We start from the raw sequence: 20,088 nt of genomic DNA, 5'->3' as shown, positions 1-20,088 counted from the left end.
GACAAATGAGCACAGAAAAATGAAAAGGGAAATAAAAAAGGTAAAAGATTAAATATGCTTAGGGCCTCCCCGGTGGTGCAGCGGTTGAGCGCTGGGTTGCAAAGCTGCCCACAGCCTCTGCAGCGCCGGTTCGATCCCCGGCTGTTCCCGGGCCACCGGAGAAGGGTCCCACATAGCGCGCAGACCTCTCCTGCCGCCCGCTGCTCCCCTCAGCAGTGTACTTCAGTCTGCCTGCTCTGCTCCCCACTCTGGCTCTGGTGAATTCTCTCACCCTCCCGTGCTTCTGACTGTACCCAGTGCTTGTATAAATAAATTAGTAAATCTTAAAAAAAAAAAAAAGATTAAATATGCTTAGTAGGTAAGATATGAGAGATGAAAATACAGTGTTTAACCATCAGAGACAAAGAGTTCACACCATACCATTGTATCAGGACTCAGAAAAACAAAGTTCATTTTATTTGTGCCCCAAAACTGCTCATTATATGATCTATTCAAAAAGACTAGAAACAGGGCCTCCTCGGTTACACAGTCAGTTGAGCACAATGCTGTGAAGATGTCTGCAGCCTCTGCAATGCAGGTTCAATTCCCGACTGGCCAAGAAGAGACTCACATGGTATGGCAGTCCTCTCCTGTCTTGCCCGCTGCTCCCTTCAGCAGTGTATTTCAGTAGATCTGCCTGTTCTGCTCCCAGCTCTGTCTCTGATGAATCCTCTCACCCTCCCACGCCTCTGGTTTGTACCCCAGCTATTGTATAAATAAAATAAAATCTTTTAAAAAAAAAAAGACTAGAAACAACAAATGTTGGCAAGGAGGTGGAGAAAAAGGAACCCTCATATACCGTTGGTAGAATATAAATTGTTAAAAAAAGACTAGAGGCAACAAATGTTGGCAAGGAGGTAGAGAAAAAGGGATCCTCATATACTGTTAGTAGGAATATAAATTGTTAGAGTCTTTATGGAAAATGGTACAGAGAGTCCACAAAAAAATAAAGACGGAAACACCGTAAGATGCACAATAACAGTCCTAAATATTTACTCAAAAAATATGAAAACACTAATATGAAAAGATTTATGCATGCCTATGTTTACAGCAGCATTAGTCATAATATCCAAGACATGGAAACTACCTAAATGATGACTGAAAGCTGAATGGATGAAGAAATTGTGGTATTCATAGTCAGTAAGATACTGCTCAGCTGTTTAAAAAGATGAAATAGTACATTTTGGGACAAAATGAATGGATCTGGAAGTGATTATGCTAAGTGAAATTGAGTCAGAAAATGAAAGACAATTTATGGATAGTTTCGCTCATTTAGGGAATACAGATAACCAAAGAAAACAAACTGGCAAAACACAACAAAAATAACTCTTAGACTGTGAAAAATACAGTGTTTACCAGAGGGGTGGGGGAAAAGAAGAGAGAGTAAGGGAGGTAACATGATCAAGTGTACTGACACTGGAACTCTGGTAGAGGGAGAGTAAAGCATGTGCACATGTTGAGGTATGAAGCTGTACTCCCAAAATTATAGTTTTGTAAATGAATAGTAAATCAATAAAATTTGAAGGGGGAAAAAAAAGCAAAATAATTTCCCTAGTCACCTCAATTATAATTTCAAAATGTATTCCTAAAAGCCCTTATTTCAACAGCCTTCAGTCAGAAATACTGCAGTGAGAAAAGACCCTAGAACACATGGATCCTGTCTTATAAGAACAGTCACTGAAGGGCATCGCTGGTGGCACAGGCGGTTGAGAGCAGCACTGTGAAGCTGTCCGCAGCCCCTGCAGAGCAGGTTCAATCTCGGCCAGCCAGCGAGATACCCATATGGCGTGGCAGACCTCTCCTGTCTGTCCCGCTGCTCCCCTCAGCCGTGTATTTCAGTCAGTCTGCCTGTTCTGTTCCCTGCTCTGTTTCTGGTGAATCCTCTCACCCTCTCACACATCTGGCCTGTACCCTGGTTCTTGTATGCACGAATAAATAAATCTTAAAAAAAAAGAACACTCACTGAAGTTTACTGAAGTGTTTTTCTTATCTTCACTTAACAGCTAAAGGTTCTCAAACAAATGCCATTAACATGAGTATTTTAAGTACAAATCAAACTCATTTCCTATTTATTCTTTCAAAGATAAATTTGATAGTAAACCACAGACAACCACTGGATTACATTATCATTTACATATTTTAAATTAAAAAATACCCTTAGGTCAATTAAAAAGCATTCTAGGAAGTGGCAGGAGAAAATAAAATGTAACCACTTCATCAATATAAAAAGAAATCATAGGAAAGCCATGGGGTGAAAAAAAAATGAAACTCCATAGGCAAGAACCAGGAGACGGGCAGATCATAAGGTTCAGAAGGTAGAAGGACTATAGAGTAGACTTTTCCACTATAATAAACAACAAAGGCAAATTTAAAATTCTTACCATGTTTTGGATTCCTTTTCAAATTCGGTTGTGGTTGCGGAGGTGGTGGAGGTGGAGGTGGTGGTGGTGGAGACTCTCTGTCATGACTTATCACTCTATCCACTGATCCATATATTGCCAGGGTCAGACAATTATACCAGCCTCTTAATACCAAACCATCAGTATTCACCTATTTGTTAGAGGAAAAAAATCTTTCAAATAAATGTTTTAATATGCCAGAAGTAAACTGATAACAAATTACTTGTGGTTCATGTAAGGTATTTCAAAATAGGCTGAAAATGTAAAAGTCAATGTTGGTGGAAAGTCACCCAAAGACATAGTTTCTATATGGACCTCCAGAGTTACTATACCTAGCCTGACTCAATACTTTATCCATCCAGTTCTATACTTTATGTCAACCCTCTTATAAAGCACAACTAAGAGAAATGAGAATGAAATTAAGTGGGAGCTACTGCCAAGTAATAAATTGTTATCGGGGGCCTCCCCGGTTGCGCAGCAGTTGAGCGCTGGGTTGCGAAGCTGCCCGCAGCCTCCACAGCGCCGGTTTGATCCCCAGCCGCTGGGCGAGGGTCCCAAATGGCATGCAGACCTCTCTTGTCGCCCGCTGCTCCCCTCAGCAGTGTACTTGGTCCTTCTGCCTGCTCTGCTCCCCACTCTGACTCTGGTGAATTCTCTCACCCTCCCAAGCTTCTGACTGTACCCAGTGCTTGTATGTATGTATGTATGTATGTATGTATGTATGTATAAATAAATAAACGAACAAACGAACGAACAAATAAATAAATAAATAAATTGTTATCAGGGCTACAGAGGTACACAAAAGTACACATTGTGACCAATCTCAAGAATTATATTGTCCCTAAGAATGTACATCATTCTGGCATATCTAAACTCATATATTCAGGTATGTTATATACCTATATTTTACCTGAAATGTAAGGGTAACCAAAAGCACAAAAAAATTGGTTTTTTGTTTGTTTATATTTAAAGAGTGGGTTTATTAGGAAAGGGGCCAGAAGAATAAAGGACACTTGCACAGGCATAAGCGGGCAGGAAGAGTTGCCCCAAAAGAAATTATTTTTGCAAAGAAACTTTCTCCTAAAAAGATGAAAGACTTTATGAATGGCATTAATCCTCAATACTTCCTTATATATAAAAACTTTTTTCCAGAATTTATCTACATTAATCACTATATCTTCACAGAAACTATGATAGAGCCTGAATATCAATAGAAGAACCTGGATTAGAAACCAAAGCCCTTGGACTTCTGAGTTCCACTTCCACTCTATAATGAAATAGAAATGAAGTAATAATAGGGTTCCTTCAAGAGGCACAATAAGGAAGGATCACATTCCTCCCCTTTTAACTCTAGCAAACTCTAGGGAAGGGAAACTGGAGACCAGAACACACAAAAACCATGCCCAGGGATTGATATGATAAGACTCTTAACAGAAGTACCATTGGAAGGAAGATAAAAGAGGCAAGATAATTTTTAGTCTAAACAGGACAAGGAGGATTAAATATTTGTCACTCTTCCATCCCACCTCCTTCCCCCCCTCAAAAAACAAAACAGGAGGTTAAGAAATCTCATTCAGAACACAATTTTTGCATTTCAGATCTTTCATAATTTGGACCTTAGACATCTAGAATGGCAATTGTTTTATCGAGAAAAAAAGCATACTTCTGATACAAAAAGAAACTTGAAATGATTTTTAAAAAAACCTTTAATAAAGGCACAGTGATGTCTAATAATAATTTACCTGTGTTCTCCTGAACTTGCCCATGAAAACGAAAAAAGGTTAAGCACAGATGCTTCTCTCTTGATGATTCCCATATAAAATAATGGGTAAAAAGACTTTATAGATAGAGAATGACATTACCATGTCTTTGCACCATCTTAAAATAGTTTCTGGATACCAAAGGAATCAGACAAGAAATGATGACATCCTGAAGCACCAGAACCATATAACTGATATTCTACATCATTGGTTTATTTGTTTATTTGTACCCAAAACACTAAATAGAGGTGAAAACAAACAGTAGTAACAACTTAAAAACTGATTTCCACAATTACCTTTGAGTTGGGTCTAAAAATGATGGACGTATTCTCATCATATTCAAGGCTGCCAAAAGAGCAGGAATAAAAAGGTTCAAACACTGAATATCACAGGTCAAAAAGACCTTTTCTGAGTTAATATAGTTTAATAAAATCAAATCGTAGATTTTCGTTCAGATCAACAACAAAAAAATGAGTTTAATTTACTGTCCCCACCCAAATGTTACCAAGACAGGTATAAAACAAACTGTCCAGAGATTCTAATTGGTTAATTAGATATACTAATCTATAACATATTATGTTTTTTAAAGCACCCTAAGTAATTCTAATGTATAGACAACGTAGAGAACCATTATGTTATCCTGTTATTTTAGCTGAAAACTAAAAAGGTTTTGCTTACTAATGCATGAGCTTCTGGAAAAATTGTGTAGTAGGTACATACCTTCCCAACCTATCGAAAACTGGGGCACTTGGTTTGCTTACATTGTTAAAGAATAAGTCTAATTGAAATGTGTGTGGCGAAGTCTCCCTGTGAATGAAACAAAGTTGAAATGTCAATCTTTGCAAAAATCAATTGCTAAATTAAAACATGAAACAAAGTGAATAGAAATTTAAGAGCAATTTTAGAATCAAGATACAATATTCCTAAGACTTAAGTAACAAAATTATAGTGAATTGTAGTATTTTCTTTAATTTTATTCACACATAATTCTCAAATAGCCACCTTTTCACTCTGAGTTTTACTGAAAAGCAAATATTAATCATGAAATATCCTGCCCCTGCTACTTGGATCATTCTGAAAAACATTCTAAACATTTAAATCATTGATGTATTTTAAAGGAAAATATTAATCAATTGTGACATCTGATTTTATAATTTTTTCTATTATTTTCTTTTACTATCAAGGAGAATTGAGTTAACTAAAGTTGATTTCAACTTAATCAACAAGATTGTAATAATTTTAGCAACCAGAGCCCTAAATTGTGACTTAGAGCTGTATAGCAGCAATTCACATAAATATTTCGATTTTGTGCATTTTTACAGTTAAGAGTAAATCTTACTTAATTTGCACTGGAATGAAATCTCACTACACTTGATATATATTTCACCTTTAGCTAATTTCTTTAGGCTCAACCAAATCTTGATTTGTGACACCATATGCTCGGTTATTTACAAAAATTCCAAGTGATATAAAGTACAATGTCCAGAAAACTATAAAAGAGGTTTGCTAACTCAGGCACTGCTAGAAGTGCAAACAGTTACATTTTCAAAGGCAATATGGCAATAAAATTCCAGAGATTGAGAAAATGTTCACATCATCAGATGTAGAAATATTTTTTCTATGTAAACACTGATATGCAAACAAAAAAATTTCTCTAAGAGGATGTTCATCATATTATTAATTGTAATTCGAAAACTAAAAACCATGCATACAAAAGCTGGGGTGTAGGCCAGAGATGCGCGGTGTGAGAGGATTCACCAGAGACAGAGTTGGGTACAAAACAGGCAGATTGACTGAAATACACTGCTGAAGGGAGCAGTGGATGAGACAGTAAAGATCTGCTGCACTATGAAGCTGTCCGCAGCGTCTGCAGCACGTGTTTGATCCCTGCCGGCCCGCGAGGATCCAACATGGCGCAGCAGACCTCTCCTGTTGCTCCTGCTGCTCCCCTCAGCAGTGTATTTCAATCAGTCGGCCTGTTCTGTTCCCCACTCTGTCTCTGGTGAATCCACTCACCCCCAGCATCTCTGGCCTGTACCCCAGCTCCTGTATGCATAAATAAATAAATCTTTAAAAAAAAAAAAGAAATTAATAGTATAGGGCCTCCCCAGTTGCGCAGCGGGTTAAGCACAGTGCTGTGAAACTGTCCACAGCCTCTGCAGCACAAGTTCGATTCCCATCCAGCCAGGGAGAAACCCACATGGCGTGGCAGACCTCTCCTGTCTCCCCCGCTGCTCCCCTCAGCAGTGTTCTTGGTTCATCTGACTGTTCTGCTCCCTGCTCTGTCTCTAATGAATTCTCTCACCCTGCCGCGACTCTTGTACAAATAAATATATCTTTAAAAAAAAAAACTTATACTATAACACATTAGAAAATATGATAACAACAGATATCATTTCTAAATATTCAGACATTCTTACTTATTTCAAAGGAGGAAGCCAGATTAAAAATACTCCTACTAGATGTTGCCACTCTAGAATATTGTGGAAAGCAGAAAACTATCGCCATCAATTACAATGTAACAGAACATAACCATAAATGAGTGACATTTTAATTTATTTTTTAACAAACAAAATAGGGGCCTCCCTGGTGGCTCAGGGGCTAAAGACCACACCATCAAGCTATCTCTTACCATTGCAGAATGAGTTCAAGCCCCAGCTGGCCAGGTAGCTTCCCACATGGCGCAGTAGACCTCTCCTGCCTCACCAGCAGCTCCCCTCAGCAGTGTATTTCAGTTGATGTGCCTGTTCTGCTCCCCACTCTGTCTCCAGTGAATCCTCTCACCACCCCCACAACTCTGGCTTACACCCCACTTCTTGTATAGATACATAAATCTTTTTTTTAAAAAAAGGTACCTTAATTTTTGTACATAAGAATGTTTCTAGAAAACTCTTTACCCAAGAATACTTTTGAAAAGGAAGTTGACTCACCCATAAGCTCTGTTGTCTGGCAGGCTGCTATGGGCCCTTACTCCTGGGGGTATGACTCGAACTTCATTGATATACACCACGCATGGAAAACGGACCACATCTATATGAGAACTTTGCTTTAAGGTGGAGGGAAGGGGAAGAGAGAGACATACTGTATTCAAAATTTATTCATCTTCAGTTTAATTCATTTTATTCAGAAAATCACAATCTTAAAATAAATTAAACATCATTAAAGGAGTGTTATCAGGGCTTCCCTGGTGGTGCAAGGGGTTAAGATGCAACCTATAAAGCTACCTGCAGCCACTGCAGCACGAGTTTGATCCCTGGCCAGGGAGCTACCCACGTGGCACAGCAGACCTCTCCTGCCTCACCCACTGCTTCCCTCAGCAGTGTATTTCAGTCAGTCTACCTGTTCTGTTCCCCACTCTGTCTCTGGTGAATCCTCTCATCCCCCACACCTCTGACCTGTACCCCAGTTCTTGTATGCATAAAAATAAATCTTTTTTTTTTATTTAAAGTCTTTTTTTTTTTTTTAAAGATTTGTTTATTTATTTATTTATACAAGCACTGGGTGCAGTCAGAAGCACAGGAGGGTGAGAGAATTCACCAGAGCCAGAGCGGGGAGCAGAGCAGGCAGAAGGACCGAAGTACACTGCTGAGGGGAGCAGCGGGCGGCAGGAGAGGTCTGCGCGCCATGTGGGACCCTCCTTTGGTGACCAGGGAACAGCCAGGGATCAAACCGGCACTGCAGAGGCTGCGGGCAGCTTCGCAACCCAGCGCTCAACTGCTGCGCCACCGGGAAGGCCCTAAATAAATCTTTTTTTTTTTTTTTTTTTAAATAGAGGCATGTTTATTTATTTATTTGTTTGTTTGTTTGTTCTGTTTACACATGCACTGGGTACAGTCAGAAGCGCGGGAGGGTGAGAGAATTCACCAGAGCCAGAGTGGGGAGCAGAGCAGGCAGAAGGACCGAAGTACACTGCTGAGGGGAGCAGCGGGCGGCAGGAGAGGTCTGCGCACCATGTGGGACCCTCCTCTGGTGGCCGGGGAGCAGCCGGGGATCGAACCGGCACCGCAGAGGCCGCGGGCAGCTTCGCAAACCAGCGCTCAACCGCTGCGCCACCGGGGAGGCCCAATAAATCTTTTTTTTAAAAAAAGAGTTATCATATGATTTACAGTGTTGTATAAATTAATCTTTTAAAAATAGGGGGCCTGGGCCTCCCTGGTGGCGCAAAGGGTTAAGTCTCAGCATTATGACGATATCTCCAGTCACTGCGGCATGAGTTCAATCGCTGGCCAGGGAGCTCACCCACATGGCACAGCAGACCTCTCCTGCCTTACCCCGCTGCTCCCCTAAACAGTGTATTTCAATCACCCCGCCTGCTCTGCTCTCTGGTGAATCCTCTTATCCCCCGACACACACACCTCTGGCCTACACCCCAGTTCTTGTATGCATAGATAAATAAATCTTTTTTAAAAAGAACATCATGGCCTCCCCCGTGGCGCAACAGGTTAAGCACAGCGCTGTGGAGCTATCCACAGCCTCTGCAGCGCCGGTTCCGCCCCTGGCCCCCAGAGAGGGTCCCACATGGCGCAACAGACCTCTCCTGCTGCGCCCAATGCTCCCCTCAGCAGTGTATTTCGGTCCATCTGCCAGTTCTGTTCCCCGCTCTGGCTCTGGAGAATTCTCTCACCCTCCCGCGCTTCTGACTGTACCCAGTGCTTGTAAAAATAAATAAATAAATCTTTAAAAAAAAATCATTACTAGCAATCTTCCAACACCCATTTTCCATTTCTACCTGGAAAAGTTTGAGCTGGGCACAAATGCGCTAAAGACTGTACTCCCAGACTCCTAGGCAGCCAACATGCACATGTGATTACTAAATGCTAATCAGTGGGATGTAAGTGGAAATGATGTACATAATTCTCAGTTCATATCTTTACGATTCAGACTTCAGAAACTTCTACCTCTTATTCTAAAATTCTGCTGCCTTTCTAGAAGATCAATGTTATGGTGAGCTCTCCGATGATGCAGGACAGATCCAAAAGATGGCAGGGAAACAATACAGAGGAAGCTGGGTCTCTGACTTTATGGAACTGTCCTACTAGCTCAAGAATATTACAGCCAGATTATTAAAGTCCTATCTTATCTAACATGTTATTTTGACTTTTCTTATAGCAGCCAAATTGGAATCCTAATTATTACAAATATACCATTGGTATTCAACAAATACTACAATAAATTTACATAAATGAAAGCATTTTGCCTCACTCTTTGGTGCTATATTTCCTTCTTGTAAGGAATTCTTCTACTCAAGTCTCTGTATAGAAGCTCCTTAGTTTACATGGTAATAAATTCTCATTGAAAACAAAAGCTTAAGGTCTCCCTGTTGGCACAAGGGGTTAAGACGCAACCTATGAAGCTAGCCGCAGCCACTGCAGCACAAGTTCGATCCCCGTCCAAGGAGCTACCCACACAGCGCAACAGACCTCTCCTGACTTGCCCACTGCTCCCCTCAGCAGTGTATTTCAGTAGATCTGCCTGTTCTGCTCCCCACTCGGTCTCTGGTGAATCCTTTCACACTTCCACACCTCTGGCCTGTACCCTAGCTCTTTTATGCATAAATAAATCAATCTGAAAAAAAAAGCTTATAACAGAAGTTTATCAAGTCTATCCTCTTCCATCCTATCCTCTAGTAATTAATGAATGGTACTAGTAGTAGTTAGGCTATAAACACTAAGTAATGAACTCTTTTTATAAACTGTCCCTCAATATCTATTTTGTTTGTAAGTAGAAGAGTTTCTCAATGACTTGCTACCATTTTTGGTCTATATTTATAAACATTTATTAAATGTCTCTTATATTCCAAGTTACGCTAGGTGTTAAGGATGCAAATGTCAGACATAATTTCTAGCTTTAGAGGCCTCCCTGGTGGCACAAGGGGTTAAGACGCAGCACTATAAAGCTATGCGCAGTCACTGCAGCATGAGTTTGATCCCTGACCAGGGAGGTGACCCACATGGCCCTGCAAACCTCTCCTGTCTCACCACTGCTCCCCTCAGCAGTGTATTTCAGTCAGTCCACATGTCCTGTTCTCCACTCTGTCTCTGGTAAATCCTCTCACTCTCCACACCTCTGGCCTATACCCCAGATAAAATGTTATAAATAGACTACACATGATGTTATCAAAAGTCAGAAGGGTACTTACCTAACTCAAATTATGGGCAAATATTTGGGGGTGGGAGAAGAGTGCTGTGGAAGGTTTCCCAAAATTGGTACCAGAGTTAAGTAAGTCTTCAGGGAAAACAAAATCAGTGGAATTAAGAACTTTCCAGGAAAAGGGAAGAACAGGCACAAAACTATGAAGGGCCAAGAAACTGCAAGTACAGTTCACCATGGCTAGAAGGTAAAAAGGGGGAGGGAAGTAAAACAACATAACTAAGCACAATTATTAACAGAATTAAATGGAGTTGAAGATTTTCATATACCGCCAGACGTCAACTTCAAATCTTCAACTCTGTCTAGCACCTCTCTTAAGTCTCAAGCCACTATAGCCAACTGTTCCTTGGACAACTCCACTTGAACGTCTCTCCAGCACCATGAACTCAACAAGTCTAAAACTGAACTTTCATTATTAGCAATCACACCACTATCCCACACAATGGTCTGGTTCCTTCTTATTCTCTCTAACCTAAATTAATCACTCATCCAAAATATCAAGTTGTTGATTAAACCTCTAAATAGCTCTGAAATCTGTGTATTTCCTCCATCCCTGCAGCCACTTCTCTAGTTCCTCTAGTTTAAACAATATGTAGGAGAGCTGTGAGTCCTGTCACTCTACCCTTACTTCTTGAATGAGGACAGCTGGAACGGAAGAATGGAGCAGCTATTAAAAGACAGAGCTACTGGGCCAGAATGGGTCTTCTGCTTCACCAGGCCCTCTTGCTCACATTTCAGTTTCATTGCCCCTGAGGACATGTGTGTGCACATGTGTGTTTGCATGTGTGTGTGTTTGTGTCTCCTGTTTTTGCTCAGGTACCAGGCACTACCCTTTAGCTGGCTCCCACCTACAGTTCTTTCACCAACTTCAGCACTTCAGAGCAGGTGACACCATCCTGCTCTCTTCAGAAACTATGGCAGCTGCCATCTTGACCTTGCAGTGGATTCAGCTTGAAAGGTACATTTTGAACTTTGTTTCTGTCCTCCTCTTGCAGCTTTTTGGGTCCTGCTCAACCTCCTGCTTATACTTCTTGCCAGAGGTTGCCTTGGATTCGTTCTCCTGGCAGCTCTATTCTTGGGCCTTGGCTGCTCCAGTTTGAGCCCTGCCTGTTTGGTTGAATGTCTGCCCACGAAGGAACAGCTGATTTCAGATTTGAGCAGGAATGCATATTTTGAATTTTTACTGTTCCCCTACATCCCTACTCTTCCCTCTCTATTTGCTTTGAATCTCTCACTGATTAAAAATCTTCTGACATACCAAAGTTTGATTACACTGCTTTTATGCACACAGGCAGGCACAAACCCTTCAAATAGCTAATATAGGTTTTCACCCTTAATAATTTGGGATCCCTGGGCACCACTCAGTATTGCCGCGTATCACTCATGCACTCTCTCTCATTAGAGTAATAGCAGTAAGTTCCTGTTTTTTTTATGTTTCTTTCTCTCTCCCTCCAGTCCATTCTATTGCAGTGTAGTCTCTTTCTAGAACGTAAATGATCTTGTTTCTTACTGTTTGCAGGCCAAATTCCTTGGTCTTATCGAAAAGTATTGTCTCTTCTTATTACCCCATATCAAGCCCTCAACTCAAGCTATTGTTTCTGCTCCCACACTCATTTGCCCCCAACACCTTTTCATGTCAACTTTCTCTGGAAAGCTGAATTAGATCAATTGAAAGAGGTGCCTTTCCCTTGGGTCCAAAACCTCTTATCAATTAAATTGTGATTGCTTCTGTTCTCTCTTCCAGTAGAGTGGCATTTCAAGAGAACCAAAACCAAAAATCTCGGTTTACTGTTAAGAGTGCAAAGCATATTCGTTTTAGGAATGAAAAACTTGTAATAGATGCTTAATAAAAGTTGATTGAGGGCTTCCCTGGTGGCGCAAGGGGTTAAAGCACCACGCTATGAAGCAATCCGAAGCCTCGGCAGCACGAGTTCAATCCCCGGCCGGCCAGGGAGCAACCCACATGGTGAGGCAGAAGTCTCCTGTCTCGTCCGCTGCTCCCCTCAGCAGTGTATTTCAGTCAGTCTGCCTGTTCTGTTACCCACTCTGTCTCTGGTGAATCCTCTTACCCCTTGCATCTCTGGCCTGCACTCCAGCTCTTGTATGCATAAATAAATAAATCTTTTAAAAAAAATTTTTGATTGAACTGTATTTTCGGAGAGTTAAACATAATACTATGAAAGTGGGGCTTAAGGAATATATAAACCTAGGAAGCAAAACTGATCATTGGAAATCAAGATTAAGAAAGTAATAGGAATAAAAAGAATAGACTGGTCAGATTCCAGGACACTAAGCCACATTTATCTTGAGATGCAAGAGATCTTCGGGCCTCGCTGGTGATGCACGGGGTTAAGTCTCAGCACTATGAAGCTATCAGCTGCCGCTGTAACAAGAGTTCAATCCCTGGCCAAGGAGCTAACCCACATGGTGCAGCAGACCTCTCCTGTCTTGCCTGCTGCTCCCCTCAGCAGTGTGTTTCGGTCAGTCTGCCTGTTCTGTTCCCCACTCTGACTCTGGTGAATCCTCTCACTGCCTACATTCCAGTTCTTAAATGCATAAATAAATAAATCTTAAAAGAAAAAATAAAAAAAAGAAGGGCCTCCCTGAGGGTGCAAGGGGTTAAGCACAGCACTATGAAGCTATCCTCAGCCTCTGCAGCATGAGTTCTATCCCTGGCCGGCCCGTGAGCTACTCACATGGCACAGCAGACCTCTCCTGACTCGCCCGCCCGCTGCTCCCCTCAGCAGTGTATTTCAGTTACTCTGCCTGTTCTGTTCCTGATGGTCTCTGGTGAATCCTCTCACCCCCCACACCTCTGGCCTGTACCCCAGTTCTTGTATGCATAAACAAGTAAGTCTTTAAAAAAAAAAGAAAAGAATATCACATCACTGCAAAAAGTCACAAACCTAAATAAATAGAATTCAACATATAACACACTTAAACATTATACAGTCAATAAAATGATATTAAATAAAATATTTAGGGAAGGAAAAGTATGATCAGGGAGGGGAGACAGACTTACTTTTTACTGTATACACTTTTGTACTTTTTGAATTTGTACCTCATACATGTTTTACCTAATCAAAAAAAAAAAGATAATGTTTAAAAATGAAACATAATTTTTAAATGGTATATAAATGTACTTCCCAATTTATAAAGATGTACAAGACATTGTTAGGTGAGAAAATAAATCACAAAACAGTATGGGTATATTTGTGTGGTGATGAGTGTATACATTCAAACAGATAGAGATATGTACTAAAGGATTTTTTCCCAGAGGTGTGGGGGTGTGAGAGGATTCACCAGAGACAGAGTGGGGAGCAGAACAGATCTACTGAAATACACCACTGAGGGGAGCAGCGGGGCAAGACAGAGAGGTCTGCTGTACCACATGGGTTAGCTCCCTGGCTGGGGATTGAACTCATGCTACAGTGGCTTGTGTTAGCTTGATAGCACTGAGACTTTAATCCCTGCACCACCAGGGAGGCCCTAAAGGACTTTTTTTAAAGAAAGCTGTTAGGGACTGCTGAGATAAAGAAAAGTGGAACTGGTAAAGCCTTTGCTTTTCTGCATAACATTTTCTGATTTTTCTACAATGAATTTAAAATTTAATAAAATAACTTAGTTTATATAGATATATATTTTTAAAGATTTATTTATTTATACAAGAACCAGAGTACAGCCAGATGCACGGGAGGGTGAGAGGATTCACCAGAGACAGGGTGGGGAACAGAACAGGCAGACAGACTGAAAACACTGCTGAGGGGAGCAGCCGGCAAGACAGGAGAGTCTGCCGCGACATGTGGGACCCTCCCCAGCCGGCTAGGATCGACCCAGCACTGCAAAGGCTGCCAACAGCTTCACAGTGCTGCACTCAACCGCCTGCGCCACCAGGGGAGGCTCCTTAGTTTATATTTTTAAAGAAGTGGCATACAAACCACAAACATAATTTAAAATTCATTTAGTACGACTTAAGCCCCTTTAAATATTCTCCTTGTGAAAGCTGAATAAAAGTCTGTCTTTCCCATCAGCTTACAAATTCCTTCAAAAGTAAGGACAGTGGGTTTTGGTTTTTTGGTCCTGATACTTGTACTGCCCCTCTAGAGCTATATACCTCACCTTCAAAAGTATTTTTTATACGTAAATGTTAAAAACATTCCCAGCTTCTTAGCACAAGCATGTATCACTCTACACATCAAAAATTAAAATTATCTTGTTCCCATCAAACCTGCTTCTGGCACAATCAACTGTCGTCCTATCAATACTATATCCAAAGTTTACCTTATACCTACCCCATCCTACTTAATCCCACTGGAACATGGCATGACACAGCTTTAGAGCTAGACAATGTGTTTTGGCGAGTCTTAATTCAACTGCCACTTTAGGAAAGTTAGTCTCTCATGCCCCTTTCACTTTTCTATTAAAAGGAGAAAAATCTTTCAAAAATCATGGAAGTACTAGAGACAATGTATTTAATTTACCAAAGCTCTGTGCTTTGCACCAAATAATCATTCAAAAAGGGCTAAAAAGATGACTGCCCATCTGCTAACCTGAGTTGGTTTTTGCTTTTTTTTTAAGATTTATTCTATTGATTTATGCATACAAGAGCTGGGGTGTAGGCCAGAGTTGTACGGGGGTGAGAGGATTCACCATAAACAAGAGTGGGGAACAGAACAGGCAGACTAACTGAAATATACTGCTGAGGGGAGCATTGGACGAGACAGGAGAGGTCTGCTGTACCATGTAGCTTAGCTCCCTGGCCAGGGATTGAACTTGTGCTGCAGTGGCTGCTGACAGCTTCACAGTGCTGACACTTAACTCCTTGCACCACAGGGAGGCCCGTTTTCTCATTATGTCTCACTATTTCTTCTTGACTTGCCACGTCAAACTTTTCTGAACCATTTTAGCTATTATTGCTCAATTAATCAACTTAATAAATTTTACAAATCATATAATGCCTGCTCAAAAACTACCCAGTATATATGCCTTTACTATACATTCAAGGAACTCCATGATTTGGCTTCAAACTGCTCTTCGGATGCCACTTCGCACTCCTAGTTTTGGCATAGCCTGAAGGTGTGGAAAGCATACCAAAGAATACCTGTAGTATTCCTGTTTACTATAGTGTAATATTTCTTCTTCCACCAAAGACCAATTCATATGCTGCCTACCTTGTTAAAGTTTTCCCTGATAGCCTAAAATGAAAAGTGAGCTCTCCCTCATCTGAAATCACAGTCTTCAGTTGTACCACCAAGGAGTGGTAAACATTGATTGGGGTCCTAATGTCAGACACTGGTGGGCATTTTTGGAAACAAAGGGACAAACTCCAAGAAACCACCTCCAAGCTCATCACCTCCTAACTCAAATCATTATTTTGTGGGCCCAATCTCCAATACTTAGCTATAAACTCCTTGAGAAAAAGCATACCCATATTCCAAATGCCCCAGAAGCCCCTAATCCTCCTCCTCCAAGTCTCAGTTCAAATGTCATCTCTACTTGAGTCTTCTCCAATCATTGCCAGAAGGTATTTACTCTCCTCCTCCTCAATATTTGTCTAAGAATGGATTAAGAAATACCAGATTCTTAAGTATACAATAAGTGAACGAATGCCAATTTTCCTAAACTAATACTATTTAACTAATTCATCACAGGTTACTTCTGACCCAACTACTGCCTGCATTATGTATTATCTAAAACCTAGCTGGAATGACAAAATATAGTAATTACACAGAGCTAATTGACTCACATGAAATGAGAGACCATAAATTAATTCAGTTAGTAAGACATGCTAAAGTTTCCGAATTTTTGACTTTTACAAACATATAGACCATTTGTTAAAATAATTACAAGACCAAGATTGTCATTAAGATACAGCCACTATCTATCCAACAGCATCGCTTTCTTGGAATAAAGAATAGTTCTCTAGGGCTTCCCTGGTGGCGCAAGGGGTTGAGCACCGCACTGGGAATCAATCCACAGCCTCTGCAGCACAAGTTCGATCCCCAGCCAGCCAGGGAGCAACCCACATGGCAAGCAGACCTCTCCTGACTCTCCCGCTGCTCCCCTCAGGAGTGTATTTCAGTCTGCCTGTTCTGTTCCCCATTCTGTCTCTGGTGAATCCTCTCACCCTCCACCATCTCGGGTCTGTACCCCAGCTCTTATATGCAGAAATAAATAAATAAATCTTTAAAAAAAAATAGTTGTCTAAACTGATTAAGCTTACAATGAAAGAGAAGTGTGAATTCTGTTAGGGTTTGTTTTTGTTGTTTTTTTTTTTTAATTTCTCTATGAACTTCTCATGTTCATTTTTGGTCGGCTTTGGGAAACCTCTAAATCACTAGCTATTCAATTCACGTATAGCAGAACCAGTCACACGGTCAGGGCCGCTCAAATTATCACAGCACGATTATTAACACCCTACCCCTGGCCCTCAAAACGACGATACATCTGTCTTTTCTGACCACAGTTTGAACTACAGTTCTCTTTAGTCTCCCCTGCTCGCAAATATACTCCACGCAAAGACCGTTCCGTGTAAGCAGTGCATGTCCTAATGTGTGAGACCTTTTCCAAAACGTAAGCATTAAAGTTTCTGGGGAAACCAGGGAACGCCGAAATCCCAAATCCAATAAAAGTCACAGCTTGGCAATTTAAATCCCATCAGAAAAGGAGAGAGAGTCAGGCATCACGAAACCAACGTAGCTGCTCTGTCAGCTGCACTGCTGTCAAACACTACCTGCCCAAGACTCCTCCCCAACACCCCCTGAAGTAAACCTTGGAACTCTGATCCTTTTCAAATGAAAGGAATCACAACAACAAAAGTAATGCTAGCACGGCAGCCAACTCGACCAAAAACAAGGGACCTCAGGGAAAGTCGGAAAAGGAGGGGGGCCACCGCCGCCTGCCCTCAGACGCGTCCCCGTACCCAAGCTGGGGGAGGGGGCGTGTATAAGAGGAATGAAAGAGACAATCAGCAGAAGGTAAAGTCGATGCACGCCAAGCGATATTTTTGTAAGGATCCCCAAGTCAAGCAGCAGAGTGGGAACCTTAACCGGGAAGCCTTACCTCAGCGCTCGGGTGTTTAAAAGTATCTAAAAATAGCAGCTCCATGGCCGAGTCCACCGCCATGTTTGCCGCGGGCGGGGGACAGGGGAAGACTTCCGGGGCAGCCCTCCAACCTGGGCTCCAGGGGCTTGAGAAAGGGAGCGACGACAGCACTTCCGGTGACCAGGGCGCATGCGCCTCAAGATTCGACCAATCCGGACGCGTCTTGCGGTCCGGAATCCCGGGCCCCGCCTTCTCCAGCGCGGCGGAGGGCGCCCTCAGAGCGTGGAAAGGGGCGGAGGGAGAGCAGGGGGGGACTACGGAGTCCCCAGGGGTCCAAATCATGTGGTTTCCCCGCGTTACTGAGCCACGATGGCCTCAGGGGGGCTTAGCACTGAGCTGGCTTTGGAGAGGGTGGAGGAGGGGTGGAAAACGCTGCCAAGTCTGGATATCCCGCCCAGAGAACCTTCCCGTTAGCAGCCTTTCGAGGGCTGCAGAGGAATAAGTGCAATGAGCAAAATTGAAAAGACGTTTTTTAATATTTTTAAAAGAAAAAAGAAAACTTGTCTTAAATCAAGGGTATATTTTGGTTTCTCTCTGCAAAGTGTCAATAGTAATACCTAGCCCACACGTCTGTTTGAGAGTTATTTGAAAACAAATTGGAGAAATGGTGTAACGTGGAATGCCATGAACAGTAAAAATGTAGCGTGAAAAGTGAGTTTGTTGATGAGCACTGGAGCAACTGTAATAATACACAGCTGATTTGGTAATCCAAGTTGGAATAAGCACTTGGGAAAACAATTATGAAATATCTTGTAAAATTAAATGTGCCTACAACGTTTCTAGGAAAAATTCTTGCACATGTGTTCAAAGAAATAGATTCATAGCAACATTTTCTAGTTGAAAACAAATCTAAACATTTGTCATTAACAGGAAGCGGTAAGTAAACTTTGCATCTGTTCAGCTCAAGTCCTAAGTAAACTTTGCATCTGTTCAGCTCAAGTCCTATTGTTTATCCTATCCTTTTTCCAGATGAGTCAAGATGATTAGATGAATTTATGACTGAGTGGTACCCCACCAACCCACACACAGTACACGTTGGACTTCATGGTATTGTCACTACTTTAAGCACCTATTTGGGATTGTGTATACCCAAAGGCATTCCCATGCCTTGTTCTGAAATTTGGGACTCTGGAGCATAAATACTTCTACATACTGAATCACTTAAAATTGGTGACAGCAGAAGAGGTAGATGAGATTTGAGACCAGAGTATTAGTAGCATTTCTTTAGAAGGCAATTTAAAGGTGTAGTGCCAGCAAGGCATGCGACAAGTCTCTGGATTCAGGAGATTTCAGAGATCAGTAAAGGAGAGTCCTGGTGCAACAGGGTGGTCCCCAGGAAAGGGGGAGTTCCCTGCCCACCCAAGGGAGGGTGGAGCTGAGCAGTAAGAGGAGAAGCTGCAGAAGAGACTAAGGAAGGAAGCAGGATGGAGCAAGGAGACCTGGAGGAGGCACATGGAGCCTAGAGACACGTGAAGAAACTGCGCTTGTCTTTTGGTCGTGGACTAGGTGACACAGATGTGGGTGAGACCCGTGGGGAGGTGACAATGGCAGCTTTTATCTTGATGTTGATTTTGCTCTTTTCCTTCCGGGCTTGTCTGGTTGTTTGTGACCCTTTTCTGTGGGTCCCCACTGGAAGATGTTTTAGACTTGTGGCAGGCTTTGGGGCCTTGCTCTGGCCGACCCCATATGGATGGAGTTTTACCCACGAGGGGATGGGTAACTTTGGGTGCTTCATTTAAAAACTAGACTCTTTGCCTTACCTGTATTGTTTTCTAGTTTTATTAAAGTTCCTTCCCATTAAAGTGTCATATGTTTTGTGTTGATGCGGCGGATGGCAGAACCCATTTAGAATAGGCAGGTTTGTGGGAGTCTGGGGTGCCCCTCTCCCTGTCCTATAACACTGGAACCCTCAGTTGCTTTTTCAGGCTTTTAATGATCTGTCTGGGTTGGGGGCGGTCTTTAAAACCTGTTTGTGGAGTTAGTCAAGACATCCTTCATCCCACCAACATTTCTACATCATTTGTAGAGAGGCAACTAGGTGCAGGGCAGACAGCTGGGCTGGGCCAGAGGCTGGCAGGCCTCCAGTCCCTGCAAAATCTTTACTCTCTCTGGGCTCACTCTGATGTTCTCGACTGGTCTCTTCATCGCATAGCTGCTCCTCCCACCCCCCAAACCCCACACCACACCACCAATAGCCATTTTTTTTTCTGCGCAGTCTCTTGAGTGATGCTGCCCTTATATCACTGACCTCCTAGGCACAGGTGTGCATACTTACACATGCCCACACCATACTCCAGGTGTCCACCATTAGGCATACATACCCGGAGCCACGCTCCCAAATGCCTCCTGCATTCAAGGCTGCAGGTGATAGCCACAGAGGCCAGCAGCATAAAAGCCTGACCAATCTTCATTTACCCTACAAAATGTATCTGCAAATCAGCTTCTGGGACACTTTACAGCTGACTCTTTGGCCACGTGACAAATGACTGGAAACTTTTGTAATCATGCTCATTAGCACACAGATTGGCCAAACATGGAGAAAACTAAATGGGAAGTATCACCTTGCTTGTGGGAAAATCAGGGCAACAACTTCTTTTCCTCAATTGTCAGAGAAAAGCAGTTGAACACACATTTTT

The 20,088-nt window shown here is 42.1% G+C and overlaps 1 protein-coding gene across 1 annotated transcript in view; it reads right to left on the bottom strand.

Annotated features, from left to right (window-relative positions):
* The window catches only part of VIRMA (vir like m6A methyltransferase associated), a 56,135-nt gene extending 38,601 nt beyond the window's left edge, over positions 1–17,534 (bottom strand). Inside the window, exons 1-5 of the mRNA XM_037504118.1 lie at positions 17,411–17,534; positions 7,129–7,244; positions 4,919–5,005; positions 4,495–4,543; positions 2,421–2,589 (exon numbers count right to left, since the gene is read on the bottom strand). Coding sequence (XP_037360015.1) covers positions 2,421–2,589; positions 4,495–4,543; positions 4,919–5,005; positions 7,129–7,244; positions 17,411–17,473 — 484 coding nt within the window. The 5' untranslated portion in view covers positions 17,474–17,534. The remainder of the gene's footprint in view (positions 1–2,420; positions 2,590–4,494; positions 4,544–4,918; positions 5,006–7,128; positions 7,245–17,410) is intronic.
* Between the last annotated feature and the right edge of the window lie 2,554 nt (positions 17,535–20,088).

This window comes from Talpa occidentalis, unplaced genomic scaffold, assembly GCF_014898055.3.
Source record: "Talpa occidentalis isolate TD23 unplaced genomic scaffold, MPIMG_talOcc4v2.1, whole genome shotgun sequence".
NCBI lineage: Eukaryota > Metazoa > Chordata > Mammalia > Eulipotyphla > Talpidae > Talpa > Talpa occidentalis.
This window is presented reverse-complemented; position numbering and strand designations above follow the sequence as displayed.